Below are 19560 nucleotides of genomic sequence, written 5' to 3'. Positions count from 1 at the left end.
GTGCCTGTCATCCCAGCTACTTGGGAGGCTGAGGTACAAGAATCGCTTCAACCTGGTAGGTGGAGTTTTCAGTGAGCTGAGATCCTGCCACTGCACTCCAGCCTGGGTGACAGAGTGAGACCGTCTCAAAAAAAAAAAAAAAAAAAAAAAAAGGTAAAGCAGGAGTGAAACTACAAGGGATGATAGAGTCTCCTGGGACCTAGGAAAGAAATAGTTACCTAAGCCCACAGAGAGACGTTTGGAGAGAATTGCCTGACAGGAGCCATGACCTTTGATAGAGGAACATAACCAACCAATGATATTCTGGCAGAGAAGGAGCAGGGAGAATAAATGTCTGATCTCACTTCTCTACACTGAATCTCTTTCTGGAATCTCCCCTTAGTATACTCCATACGGGTCCATCTCCCAGAGCACAGAAAATCTTAGAGATTTCACCTAGAAAAATGACACTGTCTTAAGCTGGTGATGGGTCAGTGGGACTTTACACGGTGAAGAGGTGAGGGAAGAGTGGTTTCACTAGAAGGAATAGCAGGTGCAAAGACCCCGAGTTGCAAGGGAGCATGAGTCCATGGAAGAACTGAAAGAAGCCCACTGTGGCTGGAGCCCAGAGAGCAAGGAAAGGGCAGTTGTAGTTGGGTCTAGAGAGGAACAGAGGGGCCCAGATCATACAGATCTTGTGGAACAAGTCAAAAATTTTGTTCTTTGTCCTAAGGCAATGGGAAACCATTGAAGGGTTCTAGGGAAGGACAAGATCAGATTTTCCATTTTAAAAGATCACCCTTTCATTTTAAAAAGATCACTTCCTGAACCTTCTGTCAGGATATCAGAAAAAAAAATTAAAAAATTAAAAGATCACTCCCAATTTACAGGTTGTTGGAGTAGTTCAAGCAAAAAAGAAAACAAGGAAACAAACAAACAAACACAGCAACAACTAGGTCCAGCTTAGGAGATATGGAAATAGAAAGTAAAATCCACCTGGGCGCCTTGGCTCACGCTTGTAATCCCAACACTTTGGGAGACTGAGGCAGGTGGATCACCTGAGGTCAAGAGTTCGAGACCAGCCTGGCCAACATGGTGAAACCCCGTCTCTACTAAAAATACAAAATGGTGGCGTGAGCCTGTAATCCCAGTTACTCGGGAGGCTGAGGCAGGGAAATCACTTGAACCTGGGAGGCAGAAGTTGCAGTGAGCCAAGATCGCGCCATCATACTTCAGCCTAGGCAAGAAGAGAAAAACTCCATCTCAAAAAAAAAAAGAAAAGAAAAAAAGAAAGATATTCTGCTTAATACCATGCTACTTCCTCCTAAAACTGCCCCTGCATCAGGACATTTAGCTAGTCTGAAGTACTTTTTCAAATTTATATGAAGATTCTGTTTTATGTGTTTGAATTTTTGCATGTAAGATTTTTGTTGCAAGAGTCATATTTGCACCACCTCTCTCAGAGTTACTTTATTGTGGACAAATTTACATTGGAAACTCACCACTCACTGTCCATTCAGTACAATGCAAACTTCTCCATAGGAGTTCTCACTGTAAAGCTCATTTAAGCAGAAAGGATTTTGGTTTACTGAGGAGGGGTAACATCTTGATAGCAGTGTTAAACTGATTTCCAAGATTAATACAGTTTTCCTTTTTTTTTTTTTTTTTTTTTTTGAGACGGAGTCTCACTCTGTCGCCCAGGCTGGAGTGCAGTGGCGTGATCTCGGCTCACTGCAAGCTCTGCCTCCTGGGTTCACGCCATTCTCCTGCCTCAGCCTCCTGAGTAGCTGGGACTGCAGGCGCCCGCCATCACACCCGGCTAATTTTTTGTATTTTTAGTAGAGAAGGGGTTTCACCGTGTTAGCCAGGATGCTCTCGATCTCCTGACCTCGTGATCCGCCCGCCTTGGCCTCCCAGAGTCCTGGGATTACAGGCGTGAGCCACCGTGCCCGGCCCCAATTAATACAGTTTTTCTAAATGTCATCTCACTTATTCCTCTAAGTCCACATGGAGCAAATTCTGTTATCTGGCAGAGAAAATGAATTGAGTGATCTAATTAAATATTACAGTAATCAGAATGATAGAAAAAATCAACTCTATAGAGATTACCAGTTAAAAATCGGTGATATAATAGAACATACTAAAACCATGTTGAACATTAATTTACCTAAAGAAGAGACTCACAGAGTGCATGTGTCTTGAGTTTGGTAGAGCAGTAATAATTCGGTCAACTTCTTCATAGACCTGCACTCCATGATGTTGGAGGTTCTTTCGCCTCTGGGACTGCTCCACTCCGCACAAAGAGGCGACAGTCACAGCTCCCGTCATCATTTAATTTTCTCTTAATGAAATGGTATAGAAATAACTGAAACATCATTCAAGATGCCCATAAACTAATCTCAGTGTTTCTTTCCCATTTTAGGTAACTGCACTTTTGTGAGTTTATAAATATACCACGGAGGGTAACGAAGCTACAGAAGAATGGAAGAGTATGTTTAAAATTCCAATGTTTTTTGTATACGTGTATTTAAATTATGCCTTCTGTTAAATTTCTGTGTATACCTTAACTATTGCTGCGTAACAGATTACCCCAGAACTTAGTGACTTAAAATATAAACATTTATTCTCTCCCACAGTTTCTGTGGGTCCCAAGGTTAGGAGCAGGTTAGCTGGATGGTGCTGGCTTGAGGTCTCTCCTGAACTTGAAGTCGGCCAGGGGTGGCAATGATCTGAAGACTTGATGGGGGCTGGAGTATCCACTTCCAAGGTGGTTCATTGACAGAGCTGGCAAGTTGGTGCAGGCTGCCGGCAAGAGGCCTTAGTTCCTTACCCTCATGGATGTGTCCACAGTGCTGCTGAAGTGTCCTCATGCCAAGGCAGCTGTCTTCTCTCACAGTGAGAGATTTGAGAGAGTAAGGTAGAAGCTGCAATGTCTTTTATCACCTAGCCTTGGAAGTCACACTCCGTCATTCCCACCATAACCTTCTGGTTACATAGGCTAGTCCTACTCAGTGTGGCGTAGACTACGCAGAGGCGTTAACACTAGAAAGTGAGAATCATTTGGGCCACCTTGGAGGCTGGATACCACATTCTGTTTTTCACTCATCATGAGACGGAAAACAAAAGTTAATTTTGGCTCAAATTCAAATTGATCAGAATAGCGAAATTGCATGAACTACATACCTTTATTAAACAGTAGGCCAGGCGCGGTGGCTCACGCCTGTAATCCCAGCACTTTGGGAGGCTGAGTTGGGCAGATCACCTGAGGTCAGGAGTTCAAGACCAGCCTGACCAACATGGAGAAACCCGATCTCTACTAAAAACACAAACTTAGCCGGGTGTGGTGGCACATGCCTGTAATCCCAGCTACTCGGGAGGGTGAGGCAGGAGAATCGCTTCAACCTGGGAGGCAGAGGTTGCGGTGAGCTGAGATAGCACCATTGCACTCCAGCCTGGGCAACAAGAGCGAAACTCCGTCTGAAAAAAAGGAAAAAAAAAAAGAGTAAGTTGTTTGCCTTTGGTTGGTCAAAATGGAAGATATTTAGCAGAATCACACGCCAAATCCTACTTTTTTTTTAATCTAGGTTATATTATATGACAACATGAATATCACAGGAGCCCAGCACATTGCTGCCTGTGCTTTTGGGTTAAAGTAATGTTTAAATATTGGTCGCTGACTTATTTTTTCTTTATTCTTTCCTTAGAGACAGCCTGGAAGACTCAAACCTTCCTCCGCAAGTTTGGCATTCCGAGATGACGGTGTCAGTGACAGGCGAACCACCGAGTGCCGTAGAAGAAGAAGGAACACCTAAAGAGACGGACGTAGAAATCATCCCAGAAATCCCAGAAATCCTAGAGCCACTGTCCCTTCCAGATGTGCTGAGGATCTCGGCAGTTCTGGAGGACACCACAGACCAGCTCTCTATTCTGAACTACATCATGCCTGTTCAGTACGAAGGGAGACAGAGCGTCTGCGTGGTATATACCCACTCACCATGAGTTAATTTTACTTTATTTTTTATTTCTCCCTCATTTATAGTACCTACCCCATTAAATGTATTTATTTATCTTTCTTTCTTTCTCTCTCTCTTTCCTTCTTTCTTTGTTTCTTTTTTTTTTTTTTTTGACAGGGTCTTGCTCTGTGGCCTAAGCTGGAGTGTAGTGGTGCCATCACGACTGACTGCAGCCTCTACCTCCCAGGCTCAAGTGATCCTCCCACCTCAGCCTCCTGGGTAGCTGGGACTACAGGCCTGCACTACCACACCCGGCTAATTTTTTATAAAAATTCTATAGAGATTGGATCTCACTATGTTGTCCAGGCTGGTGCCATTAAATATCACGTGGGAAATAGCACCTTTATTTCAGATAAAGGGGCTACAATAACTGACATATGCACTCTCAACTGATGGAGTGAAACTGCCATAACTCAAGGGACATTACCAGACAGAATATCCTTTTCCAATATATTGGTTTTATCCAAAAAGGCCTCTACTGAAATCAGTAGAAATACAACCTATATACTGAAGAAATGGAATTACTGAGTTGTCCCACCCAACTTGTATTTCTCAGCTGCTGAAACCTAACTGAACACTAGGGGGAGGAAATTCAACTCCACTCTTAACGCTTTAATCTAAAATGACTTTGTTGTCATTGATGAATATGTTGCAACTTGCCTTCCTGAATATCCAGCCGCATTGCTGTGTCAGCCATTACATTTTCAATAATGTTTTGGACTCCTCTGTGAAGCAGCACTGAGTTATCAGAAAATTAACTTAGTAGTGAGCAAAGTCTTTATGCATTTTTAAGCTCTTGTACATTTCAGTAACTGAGGTTGTAGGTATAAAATGGAAACAATTTATAAATAGAAATACACATTTATCAAGTTATAAATAATAACATTATATAACTTGTTCAGAAGACACTTTTTTTTTTTTCTTTTTTTCGAGATGGAGTTTCGCCCTTGTTGCCCAGGAGTGTCTAGGCTCACCACAACCTCCGCCTCCCGGGTTCAAGCAATTCTCCTGCCTCAGTCTCCCGAGTTCTGGGATTACGCCACCACGCCCAGCTAATTTTGTACTTTTAGTAGAGACGGAGTTTCTCCATGTTGGTCAGGCTGGTCTTGAACTCCCGACCTCAGGTGATCTGCCCACCTCAGCTTCCCAAAGTGCTGGGATTACAGGTGTGAGCCACCGCACCCGGCCCAGAAGATATTCTTATGTCTGATTCTATGACCTTTGAAAATTGCTATATAAATAAGAGGGTACATTGCTTTTCTTTTTTTTGTTTTGTTTATCAAGAGAAGAAAATTAAATTTCCCTTTAATTTTCCATTAAAATTTCAAATTTTCTAAATTATTATTGTTATATATACAGCCTGGGTTCTTTTTTTTTTTTTTTTTTTGTGAGACGGAGTCTCGCTCTGTTGCCCAGGCTGGAGTGCAGTGGCGCAATCTCGGCTCACTGCAAGCTCCGCCTCCCAGGTTCACGCCATTCTCCTGCCTCAGCCTCCCGAGCAGCCTGGGTTCTTAAAGCTTTCATTAAAGTTTCAAAAGTTTAGATAAGATTTTATAGAGAATGGATTTGGAGTCAGGAGATGTTTGGGATATAGTTACATGCTGTTAGCAATCATTTCACTTTTTTGGTCTAAGTTTTCTCGTTTGTAAGTTGTAATGGAGTTTTACCTAAATGACCCATAGATCCCTTCCAGTGCTAGCATTCTGTGAGTTTTGGGGTAGTTTTAAAATGGCGTAAGTATCACAGGAATTGTATGATGTAAGTTAACTTCCTTGTTAACTTATGAAGGGCAAACAGATAAGAATCTAAGAACAAAATCTTCCACTGCATTTAAAATAAGAGGCTAGTCTTAACAATTTAAGCTGGCTAACAAATAGTACAGAAGAGAGTGGTGTATTCTTCCTATTTATTATCTCCTTCAGCGAGAATAAAAAAAAAAAATGGTGCTTTGGGAGGCCAAGGTGGGGGAAATGCTTGAGGCCAGGAGTTTGAGACCAGCCTGGGCAGCATAGAAGACCCCGTCTCTACCAAGAACATACAAAAATTAGCCAGGCATGGTGGCATATGCCTGTAGTCCCAGCTACTCAGGAGGCTGATATGGGAGGATCATTTGAACCCATGAGACTGAGACTGCAGCAAGCTAAGGTCACACCACTGCACGCCAACCTGGGTGACAGAGTGAGACCTTGTTGAAAGAGAAAGAAAGAAGGAAGGAAGGGAGGGAGGGAGGGAAAGAAAGAAAGAGAAAGAGAGGAAGGAAGAGAAGAAGAGAGGAAGGGAGGGAGGGGGAAGGGAGGGGAGGGAGGAAGGAAGGGAAAGAGAGGAGAGAGAGGAAGGAAGGAGGGAGGGAGGGAAAGAAAGAAACGAAGGAAGGAAGAGAGGAAGGTAGGAAGGGAGGGAAGGAGAAGGGAAGGAAGGGAGGGGAAGAAGGGAGGAAGGAAGGAAGGGAAAGAAAGGAGAGAGAGAAGAGAGGAAGGAGGGAGGGAAGGAAGGAAGGAACGAACGAAGGAAGGAAGAGAGGAAGGTAGGAAGGGAGGGAAGAAGGGAGGGGAGGGAGGGAGGAAGGAAGGAAGGGAAAGAAAGGAGAGAGAGGGGAGAGAGAGAGGAGAGAGAGGAAGGAGGGAGGGAAGGAAGGAAGGAAGGAACGAAGGAAGGAAGAGAGGAAGGTAGGAAGGGAGGGGGGGAAGGGAGGGGAGGGAGGGGGAAGGGAGGGGAGGGAGGGAGAAAGGAAGGAAGGGAAAGAAAGAGACGGGGGGAGAGAGAGGAGAGAGAGGAAGGAGGGAGGGAAGGAAGGAAGGACAAACAAATGGGAAGACCTTCAGCTAATAAATGAAGTCTTTTCAATACTACCTGCCGTCAGCTTTGAAAAGAGTAATTTACCATCATGGAATATCAAGAATGAAAACCCTAAATTAATCGACAGTGTTCAGCAGTGGTCACTACTCCAGGAAATAAAAGAATGGAACTTTTGCACTGTTTTTTTCTGGTTTATCATAGTGATCTTTTACCCACAAAATTTTCTGATTCAACAGAAACCCTCCTTGTGATTTTACTGTAGTGTACATAGTAATATATAATATGTATTATTATAGTAACTTTAATCGTGTTGATTAATAGCAATTTAAAAGCCCATTTCTCAATATGTTAGCTTCATATCCTTTAAAAATTGTGAATCTCTTAAAATATTTTTTTGGTTTGTATTTCATGGTACTATAGTTGTTCTGACTCATGAATTTGAAGACGCCGCTGCCCTGTAGGGCCTGGGCTGCATATTTTTAAATGTTAGTATATGGATGTTTCCTTTCCCAAAGGCTTGACATCCTTTAGCCTTTTAATAACCTTGAGAGAAAAGGTTAGCATTTTCCCTCTTTTAAAGCCATTTTTACGGCTAAGGCCATCTCCAGATACAATTTCATGTATTAGAATTATGAAATGAAAGGATGAAAAATATATTAATATACCTGGTTCTACCAGAAATGGGAGTGATTTGACCAAATTTGGAAAGAGCTTTCTTGCAGGGAATACTGTTTTTCTTCTCTTTTTCCTTACGGTAAAAAACCCTATCTTGTACATAGCATGTGCAATATAAAATATATTATTTTATATATATATATGTAAATTTTTAGAGGCCAGGCACAGTGGCTCATGCCTGTAATCCCAGCACTTTGGGAGGCCGAGGCAGGTGGATCACCTGAGGTCAGGAGTTTGAGACCAGCCTGGCCAAAATGGCAAAACCTCATCTCTACTAAAAATACAAAAAAATTAGCCGGGCATGATGGTGTGTGCCTGTAATCCCAGCTACTCGGGAGGCTGAGGCAGGAGAATCGCTTGAACCTGGGAGGCAGAGGTTGCAGTGAGTGGAGATTGTGCCACTGTAATCCAGCCTGAGCGACAGAGTGAGACTGTGTCTCAAAAAAAATTTTTTGTGTGTGTCAACTAGAACACTTAGCTCGTTTCTTTAATTCTATTCTAAAAATTCACATTTCTTTCTAGTAATCAGTAAATCAGGCCGTGAGACACATTTGCTTCCTTTTCCAGATGTCCAAGTATAAAGGTAGAGGAATAGTGGTTAGGGAAATCAGAAAATGGGGCATCCCAGAGGTCACAGTGAGCTGAGATCGTGCCACTGCACTCCAGCCTGGGCGACGGAGCAAGACTCTGTCTCAAAAAGAAAAAGACAGTGGGGCCTCCTAGACCTTACATTTTCCCCTTATTGCCTTAGGCAAAATCTAAAATAATAACCATTTATTTTACCAGTGGGAAAATGGGGACACAGAGATGTTAACTAGTTGCCCAAGGTCAATACAGTTGAGAGACAGAGCCGGATTCAAACATGGCTTCAGATCCATATGTGTAGTCACTGCGTTGTGTGCCTCTCGATGGCTCAAGCTTTTGGCCACAGTTTAGTTTACACAGGCATCATCAGCTGAAAGGCATATGCTGTTCCTATGGTCCCTTAATATTCAAGTTTGGGTCTGAAAAACAAATTATTTTGGCTTTTCCCTCCATGATCCTCAAAGTCTACACCATACCACTAAATGTACTATCAACCTCTGCTTTTAGTATGATTCTCCTTTTTTTTAATTAAAATTTCAAGTTCATATGTTCAATGAACATTTGCGTCTCTGCTATATGCTAGTCATTGTTCTAAGCAATGGGACTATAAAGATGGCCACATTTATTGGATATCCAATCTTGTTCCAAAAATAACTTGAGACTAGTCTTCAAAAAAAGTTTTTCTTGAAGTGGAACCAAGATCGCTAAGACACTGTCCCCTCCCTCCTAGAAACCACGACCTGATGGAGACACTTTATAAAAAATTACAATATGAGAAATGCCTGCTAACAGAGATATTTCACAAAGAACTTTACTTTTGAGCAGAGTGTACCAGGTGGTAAGTTGGGGAATGACAGAGAAGAGGAATGTTGTGTGAAGTTAGCAGCAGGGCGTGCGTGGTTTGGTGTGGCTGAAGAAAGGGGCACATTTTCTTGGAGTATAGAGTACAAGTCAGAGAAGATAACGTTGAAAGATGTACACAAAGGCCTCTTTCTTGTGGTATGGTCTGTTTAAAAAAATTCTTTCTAATTGTTTATTGTTTTAAAAGAAAAGCAGAGAAATGAATCTAGAAGGAACGAATCTAGACAAACTTCCAATGGCCTCAACAATCACAAAAATACCCAGTCCATTAATAACTGAGGAAGGACCCAACTTGCCAGAAATCAGACACAGAGGCCGGTTTGCTGTGGAGTTTAACAAAATGCAGGATCTTATCTTCAAAAAACCTACAAGGCAGACCATCATGACTACGGAGACACTGAAGAAAATTCAGATTGATAGGTAAGGAAGGAAGACATTTGGCAGTGGAATAACGTATTTATACATAGATGAGAGAAGGGGCGCCCAGATGGCTGACTGCTCTCGTCTATGGGTGAGTCATTACTGTGTATGCAAAATGACTGCTGAGAATAGAATTAGCTGAAGACTGCCTAGAGGCAGGGGGATATGAATGGAAAGCAAGGCAGCTATATGATATTGCATAAGTTATTAAGTCTTTTTTTTGAGATGGAGTTTCGCTCTTGTCACCAAGGCTGGAGTGCAATGGCCTGATCTCGGTGCGGCGCAGTGCAGCCCCTGCCTCCCGGGTTCAAGCGATTCTCCTGCCTCAGCCTCCTGAAGAGCTGGGATTACAGGTGCACGCCACCACGCCTGGCTAATTTTTGTATTTTTTAGTAGACAACGGGTTTCACCATGTTGGCCAGGCTAGTCTTGAACTCCTGACCTCAGGTGATCCACCCGCCTCGGCCTCCCAAAGTGCTGGGATTACAGGCGTGAGCCACCGCGCCCGGCCGTTTGTCTTTGTTTCCAATTTTTATTTTATTTATTTTTAAAATTTTTTTCTTTTTTTTTTTTCCCCCTTCAGATGTATACCTGCAGATTGTTTATTTTTTAGAGACGAGGTCACTCTGTAGTCCAGGCTGGAAGCCAGTGCTATTGACAGGAGATATCATAGAGCACTGCCGCCCTCAAACTTCTGGCTTCCAGTGAGCCTTTCGCATAGCTGGGACTACAGGCGCACTGGCTGTTTTCAATTATTAAAAATGAGAATGGGCTGGGCGCAGGGGCTCACCCTGTAATCCCGGCACTTTGAGAGGTAGAGGCTGGTGGATCACGAGATCAGGAGTTCAAGACCAGCCTGGCCAATAAGGTGAAACCCCATCTCTACTAAAAATACAAAAATTAGTCGGGCGTGGTGGTGGGCACCTGTAATCTCAGGTGCCTCAGCACCAGCTACTCAGAGGCTGAGGCAGGAGAATTGCTTGAACCCAGGAGGCAGAGGTTACAGTGACCTAAGATGGCACCACTGCACTCCAGCGTGGGCAACAGAGCGAGACTCTTGTTGACAGTGATAGCAACCTTGCAACCTTAGTGTAAGGGTTAGAAATAAGGCTTTAGTACCTGGCACAACTTGGTAGCTGTTGTGATGCTTTATCCATTAATAGCTACTATATAGCTATGATTATTCTATATAGCCAAATTCCAAACTGTGTTTTAATCCTGAGGGTTTCTTAAAGGCAGTCTAAATTCCCATTGTCTCATAACTTTTTGTTGTCACCTGGCTCGATGACAAATAAGCCTGTTAAGAGGGTGTAACATTATGTTAAGAACTTTTGGTAAATGAGAGTTTACTGCAATTACCCAGGGCCACTAGCTAAATCCAGTCTGAAGTCTGTTTTTGAAAAGTTCTATTGGAATACAGCATTGCCCATTTGTTTATACATTGTCTGTGACTGCTTTCATGCCACAATGCAGAGTTGAGCCATTGCCAAAGAGAACTTACGCCCTGCAAAGCCGAATATTTACTATCTGCCTCTTTACAGAAAAAGTTTGCTGACCTCGATATTCTGCCCTAACCAAGGGTAAGATCTTGCTAAAGTCAGCCTGGCCCAGATCTGCATCGGACGGAAAGGCAACCTGCTTATAAATTGCCCGGTTCATGTCCTTATCATTCTCAGTGTGTGGCTTGTGTCTTTTCCTGAAAAACCCAAAATACCAGTCGCAATTATTTGTAGGGGATTAGTTTTAGATTTATATTCCATCTGAAACCCAGGGTATATTCACAAAATGTACATCTCCACCAGTTATCCAGAATCAAAGTGGAAATAAAAATATCAAAGACATAAAAACTACAACAGGCCGGGCGTGGCAGCTCACACCTGTGATCCTAACACTTTGGGAGGCCAAGGTGGGAAGACTGCTTGAGCCCAAGAGCTTGAAACCAGCCTGGGTAACATAGTGAAATCTCATCTCTACTAAAAATCAAGAAAATTAGCTGGGCATGGTGGTGCGCACCTGTGGTCCCGGCTACTCTGGAGGCTGAGGTGGGAGGATCACCCAAGCCTGGGAAATTGAGGCTGCAGTGAGGCGTGATTGTGCCACTGCACACCAGCCTGGGTGACAGTGAGGCCCCATCTCAAAAAAAACTTAAAAAGCAAAACAGCAATAACAAAAAAACTACAACTCTTTGTGAATTTAAAATGGGAATTTGTAGGAAGCTTGTGTATGCTTTCCTTGCTGTGCTCATCTTTATGCATTGTCGTCTTATTGCATTGAATTAATAATTAATTATTTTATCATAACATACTACTGTCAAAAGACAAAATTACAACAAATCTAAATATCTTTTTTTTTTTTTTGAGACAGAGTCTTACTCTGTCACCCAGGCTACAGTGCAATGATACAGTCCTGGCTCACTGCAACCTCCGTCTCCCGGGTTCAAGTGATTCTCCTGCCTCAGCCTCCCAAGTAGCTGGGATTACAGGCGCCCACCACCAAGCCCAGCTAATTTTTTTTGTATTTTTAATAGAGACAGGGTTTCCCCATGTTGGCCAGGCTGGTCATGAACTCCTGACCTCAGGTGATCCGCCCGTCTCAGCCTCCCAAAGTGCTGGGATTACAGGCATAAGCCACCGCGCCCGGCCACAAATCTAAATATCTTAATTGGCTTTTATTTGCAATTCTAAATCAGGCCACACCTCATCTTTGAAGTAGAAGTGCTGTTCTGATGACATGGGCAGAGGAGGTTGACTTTACAGGCAGAAAGGGCTGAAGAAAGCAGAAACAGAGACTATAACGCGAATGGTCTTGTCGAAGTTACTTTCCTGGCTGCAGGCGGCGGCTCACACCTGTGATCCCAGCACTTTGGGAGGCTGAAATGGGAGAAGCGCTTGAAGCTAGGAGTTCAAGACCAGCCTGGGCAACATAGTGAGATCTCATCTCCACAAAAATGAAAAAAATTAGCTGGGCATGGTGGTGTGCTTTAGTCCTAGCTACTCAGGAGGCTGAGGAAGGGGAGGACCACTCAAGCTGGGGAGGTTGAGGTTACAGTGAGTTATGATCATGCCACTGCATTCCAGCCTGAGTGACAGGGCGAGACCCTGTCTCTAATTAATTAATTAATTAACAATTTAAAAAATCACAAATTTACTTTTCTTTCCTTTTTTTTGGAGACAGAGTCTCGTTCTGTCACCCAGACTGGAGTGCAGTGGCACAATCCTGGCTTACTGCAACCTGCGCCTCCTGGGTTCAAGCGATTCTCCTGCCTCAGCCTCCCTAGTAGCTGGGATTACAGGCATGTGCCACCACGCCAGGTTAATTTTGTATTTTTAGTAGAGACAGGGTTTCACCATGTTGGCCAGGCTGATCTCGAACTCCCGACCTCAGGTGATCCTCCCGCCTCAGTCTCCCAAAGTGCTGGGATTACAGGCGTGAGCCACCGCCCCCGGCCACAAAATTACTTTTCTTGGAAAGATTAAAGCAGAGGGGACTTCCTTACCATACCAGCTAAAACTGGCTATTCTCTCTCTCCCTCTCCCTTGAGTTCTTTGTTATGTAAAATACTAACTATAATTCTTGCCAACTATGTCAAAACATTAAATAGCAGTTTTTAATTTTTATTTTATTATTATTATCATTATTTTGAAACAGGGTCTCACTCTGTCACCCAGGCAGGAGTGCAGTGGCGCAAACATGACTCACTGCAGCCTCAAATGACCCTCCCACCTCAGCCTCCCGAGTGGCGGGGACTACAGGCACGTGCCACCATGACCAGCCTTTTTATTTTTTATTTTTTTATTTTTTTATTTTTTTTTAGTTTTTGTGAGATGGAGGGGCGGGGGCGTCTCACTATGTTGCCCAGACTGGTCTTGAACTCAAATGATCCTCCTGCCTCGGCCCCACAAAATGCTGGGATTACAGGTGTTAGCCCTTGTGCCCGGCCTAAACAGCTCCACTTAGGAGAGGATCATGAAGAACAGCGGACTAGGCGTTAGGAAACCTGGGCTATATATCTCCAGCTCTTTCTCAAACTAGTTATGTGACCACGGGCAAGTCACTTAACTTTCCTGAACGTGGTTTACTCATCTCGAAAATGTGAATGTTTCCTGAACCTGGTTTACTCATCTCAAAAATGTGAACGTTTGGCCGGGCGCTGTGGCTCATGCCTGGAATCCGAGCACTTTGGGAGGCCGAGGCGGGCAGATCACTTGAGGTCAGGAGTTTCAGACCAGCCTGGCCAACATGGTGAAACCCTGTCTCTACTAAAAATACAAAAATTAGCTGGGTGTGGTGGCATGTGCCTGTAATCCCAGCTACTCGGGAGGCTCAGACAGGAGAATCGCTTGAACCTGGGAGGTGGAGGTTTCAGTGAGCCAAGATCCTGCCACTGCACTCCAGCCTGGGTGACAAGAACGGCACTCCATCTCAAAAAAAAAAAAAAAAAAAGACCCAGAAGGAACATCATAATGAAATTGGAATTATCCCAGGAATGCAAAAATAGTTTAGCATTAGAAAATGTAAATAAATAAATAAATAAAAAGAAAGATCAATAGATGCAGAAAAGGCATTTGGCAAAATTCAACATATAAAAACCAACACTAAAAACCTCTTAGCAAACTAGAAATTGAAGAAAATTTCTTTTTTTTTTTTTGTTAGCCAGGTGAGGTGGCCCACGTCTGTAATCCCAGCCACTCAGGAGGCTAAGGCGGGAGAGTCACTTGAACCCAGGAGGCAGAGGTTGCAGTGAGCCGAGATCACACCACCGCACTCCAGCCTGGGTAACAGAGCGAGTCTCCATCTCAAAAAAAATAAAAATAAAAATAAAAACATGTAAAACTACATGTATTATTTAAATAAAACACACAAACACATGATAAAAGTGTCACAACATGCTAGAGAATAATAATCACCAAATTCAGAAGAGTGTTTATCTCTGGGGAAGATTGAGGGGACTGGGACTAGAGACTTCAGATATATCTGACACATGTAATCTCTAAAAAAAACCAAGTCTCTATTATGGTAAAATCTTTAAATTTGGTGTTATGTACATAAATATTCATTATTTTATTTATACTTTCTAAATTTTTGGAATATTTCATAATTTTGAAAAAATCATTAAAAAAATTTTTTTAAAGACCTAATCAAACTTTTGCTTTTTTTTTGAGACAGAGTCTGGCTCTGTTGCCCAGGCTGGAGTGCAGTGGTGTAATCTCAGCTCACTGTAACCTCTGCCTTCTGGATTCAAGCGATTCTCCTGCCTCAGCCTCCCGAGTGGCTGGGATTATAGATGCGTGCCACCACACCTGGCTAATTTTTGTATTTTTAATAGAGACGAGGTTTCACCATGTTGGCCAGGCTGGTCTCGAATGCCTGACTTCAAGTGATCCGCCCGCCTTGGCCTCCCAAAGTGCTGGGATTACAGGCGTGAGCCACCGCACCTGGCCTGGGTCTTAACTTGTGTGACTTCTGTAGCCCTTTGTGAATGTAGGGAAATGCATATTTATATATATATATTTATATATATATAATACATATATTATACATGTATATTATACATATATATATTTTTGAGACCAGGTCTTGCTATGTAGTCCCAGCTGATCTCAAACTCCTGGGCTCAAGCAAGTCTTCCACCTCAGCCTCCCAAGTAGCTGGAATTAGGGCACATGCCACTGCACCTGGCCTGAAAATATTATTTATTTATTTATTTATTTATTTATTGAGACGGAGTCTCGCTCTGTTGCCAGGCTGGAGTGCAGTGGTGATCTCGGCTCACCACAGCCTCCAATTCCCAGGTTCCAGCAATTCTCCTGCTTCAGCCTTCTGAGTAGCTGGGATTACAGACGCACGCCGCCACGCCAGGCTAATTTTTTTGTATTTTTAGTAGAGGTGGGGTTTTACCATGTTGGCCAGGATGGTCTTGATTTCCTGACCTCGTGATCCACCCGCCTCAGCCTCCCAAAGTGCTGGGATTACAGGCGTGAGCCACTGCGCCTGGCCGAAAATAGAATTTATTAACTCATTTTTTGTTGGTCTGTTTCTCCTTACAGGCAGTTTTTCAGCGATGTGATTGCAGATACCATTAAGGAGTTGCAAGATTCGGCCACTTACAACAGTCTCCTGCAAGCTTTGAGCAAAGAGAGGGAAAACAAAATGCATTTCTATGACGTCATCGCCAGGTCAGAGTCGTGTTAGGTTTACTTGCTTTGCTGTATTTTAAAGTGCTAAAACACTCTTAATGGAAATCCTTGAATTTTAAAACAAACCAACCATGTGCTTTCCAGGGAAGATAACTAGAAGTCAGAATTTGGGTTTTCTTCCTAGTTCTGCTGGGACAATAAGTCAGATTTCTAGGCCTTCGTTATCTGTATTTACAATATATCAAGACCATTCTTCCTTCTCTAGTAATCTTTCTTAAGATTGAATTTGGCCGGGCGCGGTGGCTCACGCCTGTAGTCCCAGCACTTTGGGAGGCTGAGGTGGGCGGATCACGAGGTCAGGAGATGGAGACCATCCTGGCTAACACGGTGAAACCCCGTCTCTACTAAAAAATACAAAAAATTAGCCGGGCATGGTGGTGGGCACCTGTAGTCCCAGCTACTCGGGAGGCTGAGGCAGGAGAATGGCCTGAACCCAGGAGGTGGAGCTTGCAGTGAGCCGAGATCACGCCACTGCACTCCAGCCTGGGTGACAGAGCCAGACTCCATCTCAAAAAAAAAAAAGATTGAATTCATTGAAAATCACTGAACAATAACAAATGAATGACAAGGAAAGTTTTTCATTTCCAGAACCTTTCAATTTATGAATTCTGTCTAGAACTCTTGTTTTGTTTTGTTTTGTTTTGTTTTGTTTTGTTTTTTTGAGACGGAGCCTCGCTCTGTCGCCCAGGTTGCAGTACAGTGGCACGATCTCAGTTCACTTCAACCTCTGCTTCCCAGGTTCAAACGATTCCCCTGCCTCAGCCTCCCAAGTAGCTGGGATTACAGGCACACGCCACCACACCTGGCTAATGTTTGTATTTTTAGTAGAGACGGGGTTTCACCATGTTGGCCAGGCTGGTCTCAAACTCCTGACTGCAAGTGATCCACCCACCTCGGCCTCCCAAAGTGCTGGGATTACAGGCGTCAGCCACCGCGCTTGGCCTGGAACTCTCTTTGGATGTTGATCCTGTAATGATTGATCCTGCATTTTTCTTGTCCTTTTTTGCTCATTTACCATTTGCATTGTTTTCATTCTATTCTTAGAGAGATTTCCTTAACTTTGTCTTCCAACTCTTTGTTTTGTTTTTTCTTTTTTTTTGGGGGGGGGATGGAGTCTCGCTCTGTCACCAGACTGGAGTGCAGTGGCACAATCTTGGCTCACTGCAACCTCTGCCTCCCGGGTTCAAGTGATTCTCCTGCCTCAGCCTCCCTAGTAGCTGGGATTACAGGCATCCGCCACTGTGCCCGGCTAATTTTTGTATTTTTAGTAGAGACAGTGTTTCACCACGTTGGCCAGGATGGTCTCGATCTCTTGATCTCGTGATCCGCCCACCTCGGCCTCCCAAAGTGCTGGGAACACAGGCTCTTTCTTTCTTTTTTTTTTTTTTTTTCTGAGACTGGGTCTTGCTCTGCCTCCCAGGCCGAAGTGTAATAGCACGATCCACAGCTCACTGCAGCCTCATCCTGGGTCCCAGGCTCAAGTGAGTAGCCTCCCGAGTAGCTGGGACCACAGGTGTGTGCCACCATGCCTGGCTAATTGTTTTTTTTTTGGTAAAGTCAGAGTCTCACCATGTTAACCAGGCTGGTCTCAAAATCGTGGGCTCAAACAACCCACCTGCCTCAGCCTCCCAAAGTGCTGGGATCACGCCTGTAACCCCAACCACAACTGGCCTTATCTTCCAACTCTTGTGTTTAATTTTTCAAAATGTTATGCTAACATTGATTTCTAAGAGCTCTTCCCTGAGTTTTTCATTTTTTATAGTATCCCTTTTTGTCACTCAGGCTGGAATGCAGTGGCATGATCTTGGCTCATGGCAGCCTCGACTTCCTGGGCTCAAGCAATCCTCCTGCCTCAGCCCCCTCAAGTTGCTGGGGACCCGGGCATGCCCAGCTAATTTTATCTATTTTTTTGTAGAGATGGGGTTTTGCCATGTTGCCCAGGCTGGTCTCGAACTCCTGAGCTCAAGTGATCTGCCCGTCTTGGCCTCCCAAAGTGCTAGGATTACAGGTTTGAATCATCATGTCCGGCCTTCTTGTATATTTCTAAGAACATTAATTGTGGTTGTCTTTTTTTGTTTTAAATTGTCTTCTGTTTCTTGTATTGGCTTTCTTCTCTCCGAGTTACTTTTTCTCCCATTTGTTTTAGTTTCTGTTTTGTTTTGTTTTGTTTTTGAGACAGAATTTCACTCTTGTTGCCCATGCTAGAGTGCATCCACCCGCCTCGGCCTCCCAAAGTGCTGGGATTACAGGCATGAGCCACCACGCCCAGCCTTCTGTTTTTTTGTTTTGTTTTGTTTTTTAATTTACATCTAAATTTTTTAAAGGCAAATGTTACTCTGTCACCCAGGCTGGAGTGCAGTGGCACGATCGTAGCCCACTGCAGTCTCGAACTCCTGAGCTCACGCTATCCTTCTGCCTCAGCCTCCTGAGTAGCTGGAAGACATTTGCCACTATGCCTAGCTAATTTTTTTTTTTTTTTAGGAGACTAAGTCTCACTATGTTGCCCGGGCTGGTCTCCAACTCCTGGTCTCAAGTGATCCTTTCACCTTGGCCTCCCAAAGTGTTGGGCTTATAGGTGTGAGCCACCGCACCTGGCTCTAGTCTCTGTTTTTAATATTAGGGGAATTGTGTTTGGTCATCTTTGGCCGTTTAGTTTCTGTTTTGTTTTGTTTTGTTTTTGAGACAGAGTTTCACTCTTGTTGCCCATGCTAGAGTGCATCCACCCGCCTCGGCCTCCCAGAGTGCTGGGATTACAGGCATGAGCCTGTATTTAAGGCTCGTTTGTATTTAAGAGTGAAGTGCCAAGAAGCTGATGGATGCTCTGCTCTGTGCGTGTGGACGACACTGCGCTGTAGCATGGCTGGGCAGAAGAGAAAAGCACATCTTTTCCCTTGGTGTAGTCAGCATTCTCGAAGAATCTACCAATCTTTGCTGGGAGGGGTGAGGGGCAGTGAAGAAGTAACGGTTATTGTCTGTGGTTACTCTCTGACTACACATGTGTTGAGAGCTAGCCCGGGAAAGGCTGGGGACACTCACCATCCAGTAAGCAGTATGTTTTTCGGTCCCCCTGTTTTTAGCATGGTCCTTCATCTCCACCTCCAGCTGTGTCTGGTGTCCGTCTCCAAGTCCAAATCCTTGGTTCAACCATTCCAGGCAACCTGGCCAAAACTAGCCAAACACCCACGATCTCCCGAGAGGCGGAAAGGCAGCTGCCTGGCCACAGGGCTGGGGAAGGGAATCAGGTCATCCGGCTCCTTTGCCAGACTTTCGATCGCTCCACCTGGATTAGCCCTGTGGCACAGCTGTGCCTTCGAAGATGTGTAGTGCCTTCATGTGCTGAGCTTTTCTGGGGGGCCTGTAGCTTTATTCCGCTTTCTTCTTCTTGGCTTCTCATTCTGTACACATTTAGATCTCATTTTTCTCTTGTCTGCTTTATATCTTCTTTAATTTTGCTGATGTCTGTCAGCTGCATCGTTTCTTCTCCCAATCTCTTTGTGTTTATAGGTTTACACCTTTCATTATTTCTTGTCTGTTATTTTAGTATTGTTTCAAGAGTGAACAGAGGGCTGGGCGCGGTGGCTCACGCCTGTAATCCCCGCACTTTGGGAAGACGAGGTGGGTGGATCATTTGAGGTCAGGAGTTCGAGACCAGCCTGGCCAACATGGTGACACCCCGCCTCTACTAAAAATGCAAAAATTAGCCAGGCATGGTGGTGCGCACCTGTAGTCCCAGCTACTCAGGAAGCTGAGGCAGGAGAATCGCTTGAACCCGAGAGGTGGAGCCGAGATCGCGCCACTGCACTCTAGGCTGGGCGACACAACAAGACTCTGCCTCAAAAAAACAAACAAAAAAAGAGGGAACAGAAATAAATGCATGTGTTCACCTGCTAAATAAAATGAGAAAGAGCACATAGTTATGTCAAGTGAAAAAGTTAGGATAAAAATTATACCCATAATATAACTTAGTTTTGTAAGAAAAAAATTATAGTGTGTATTGACTGGAAGGAAATATAATAAAATTTCAATGATAGTTA

General features: G+C 43.9%; 1 protein-coding gene across 8 annotated transcripts in view; it reads left to right on the top strand.

Annotated features, from left to right (window-relative positions):
* The window catches only part of IQCG (IQ motif containing G), a 69943-nt gene that overhangs the window by 11947 nt on the left and 38436 nt on the right, over nucleotides 1-19560 (top strand). For 6 of the 8 annotated variants that reach the window (XM_063722420.1, XM_024241188.3, XM_024241189.3 and 3 more), the window contains 4 exons: nucleotides 2402-2468; nucleotides 3684-3957; nucleotides 9097-9329; nucleotides 15377-15505. In XM_063722420.1, the coding sequence (XP_063578490.1) occupies nucleotides 2461-2468; nucleotides 3684-3957; nucleotides 9097-9329; nucleotides 15377-15505 (644 nt within the window). In that variant the 5' untranslated portion in view covers nucleotides 2402-2460. Of the gene's footprint in view, nucleotides 1-2401; nucleotides 2469-3683; nucleotides 3958-8327; nucleotides 8887-9096; nucleotides 9330-15376; nucleotides 15506-19560 lie in introns of those variants that run through there. The other 2 variants (XM_063722422.1, XM_054551113.2) reach the window with 2 other exon arrangements.

This window comes from Pongo abelii, chromosome 2 (genome assembly GCF_028885655.2).
Source record: "Pongo abelii isolate AG06213 chromosome 2, NHGRI_mPonAbe1-v2.0_pri, whole genome shotgun sequence".
NCBI lineage: Eukaryota > Metazoa > Chordata > Mammalia > Primates > Hominidae > Pongo > Pongo abelii.
This window is presented reverse-complemented; position numbering and strand designations above follow the sequence as displayed.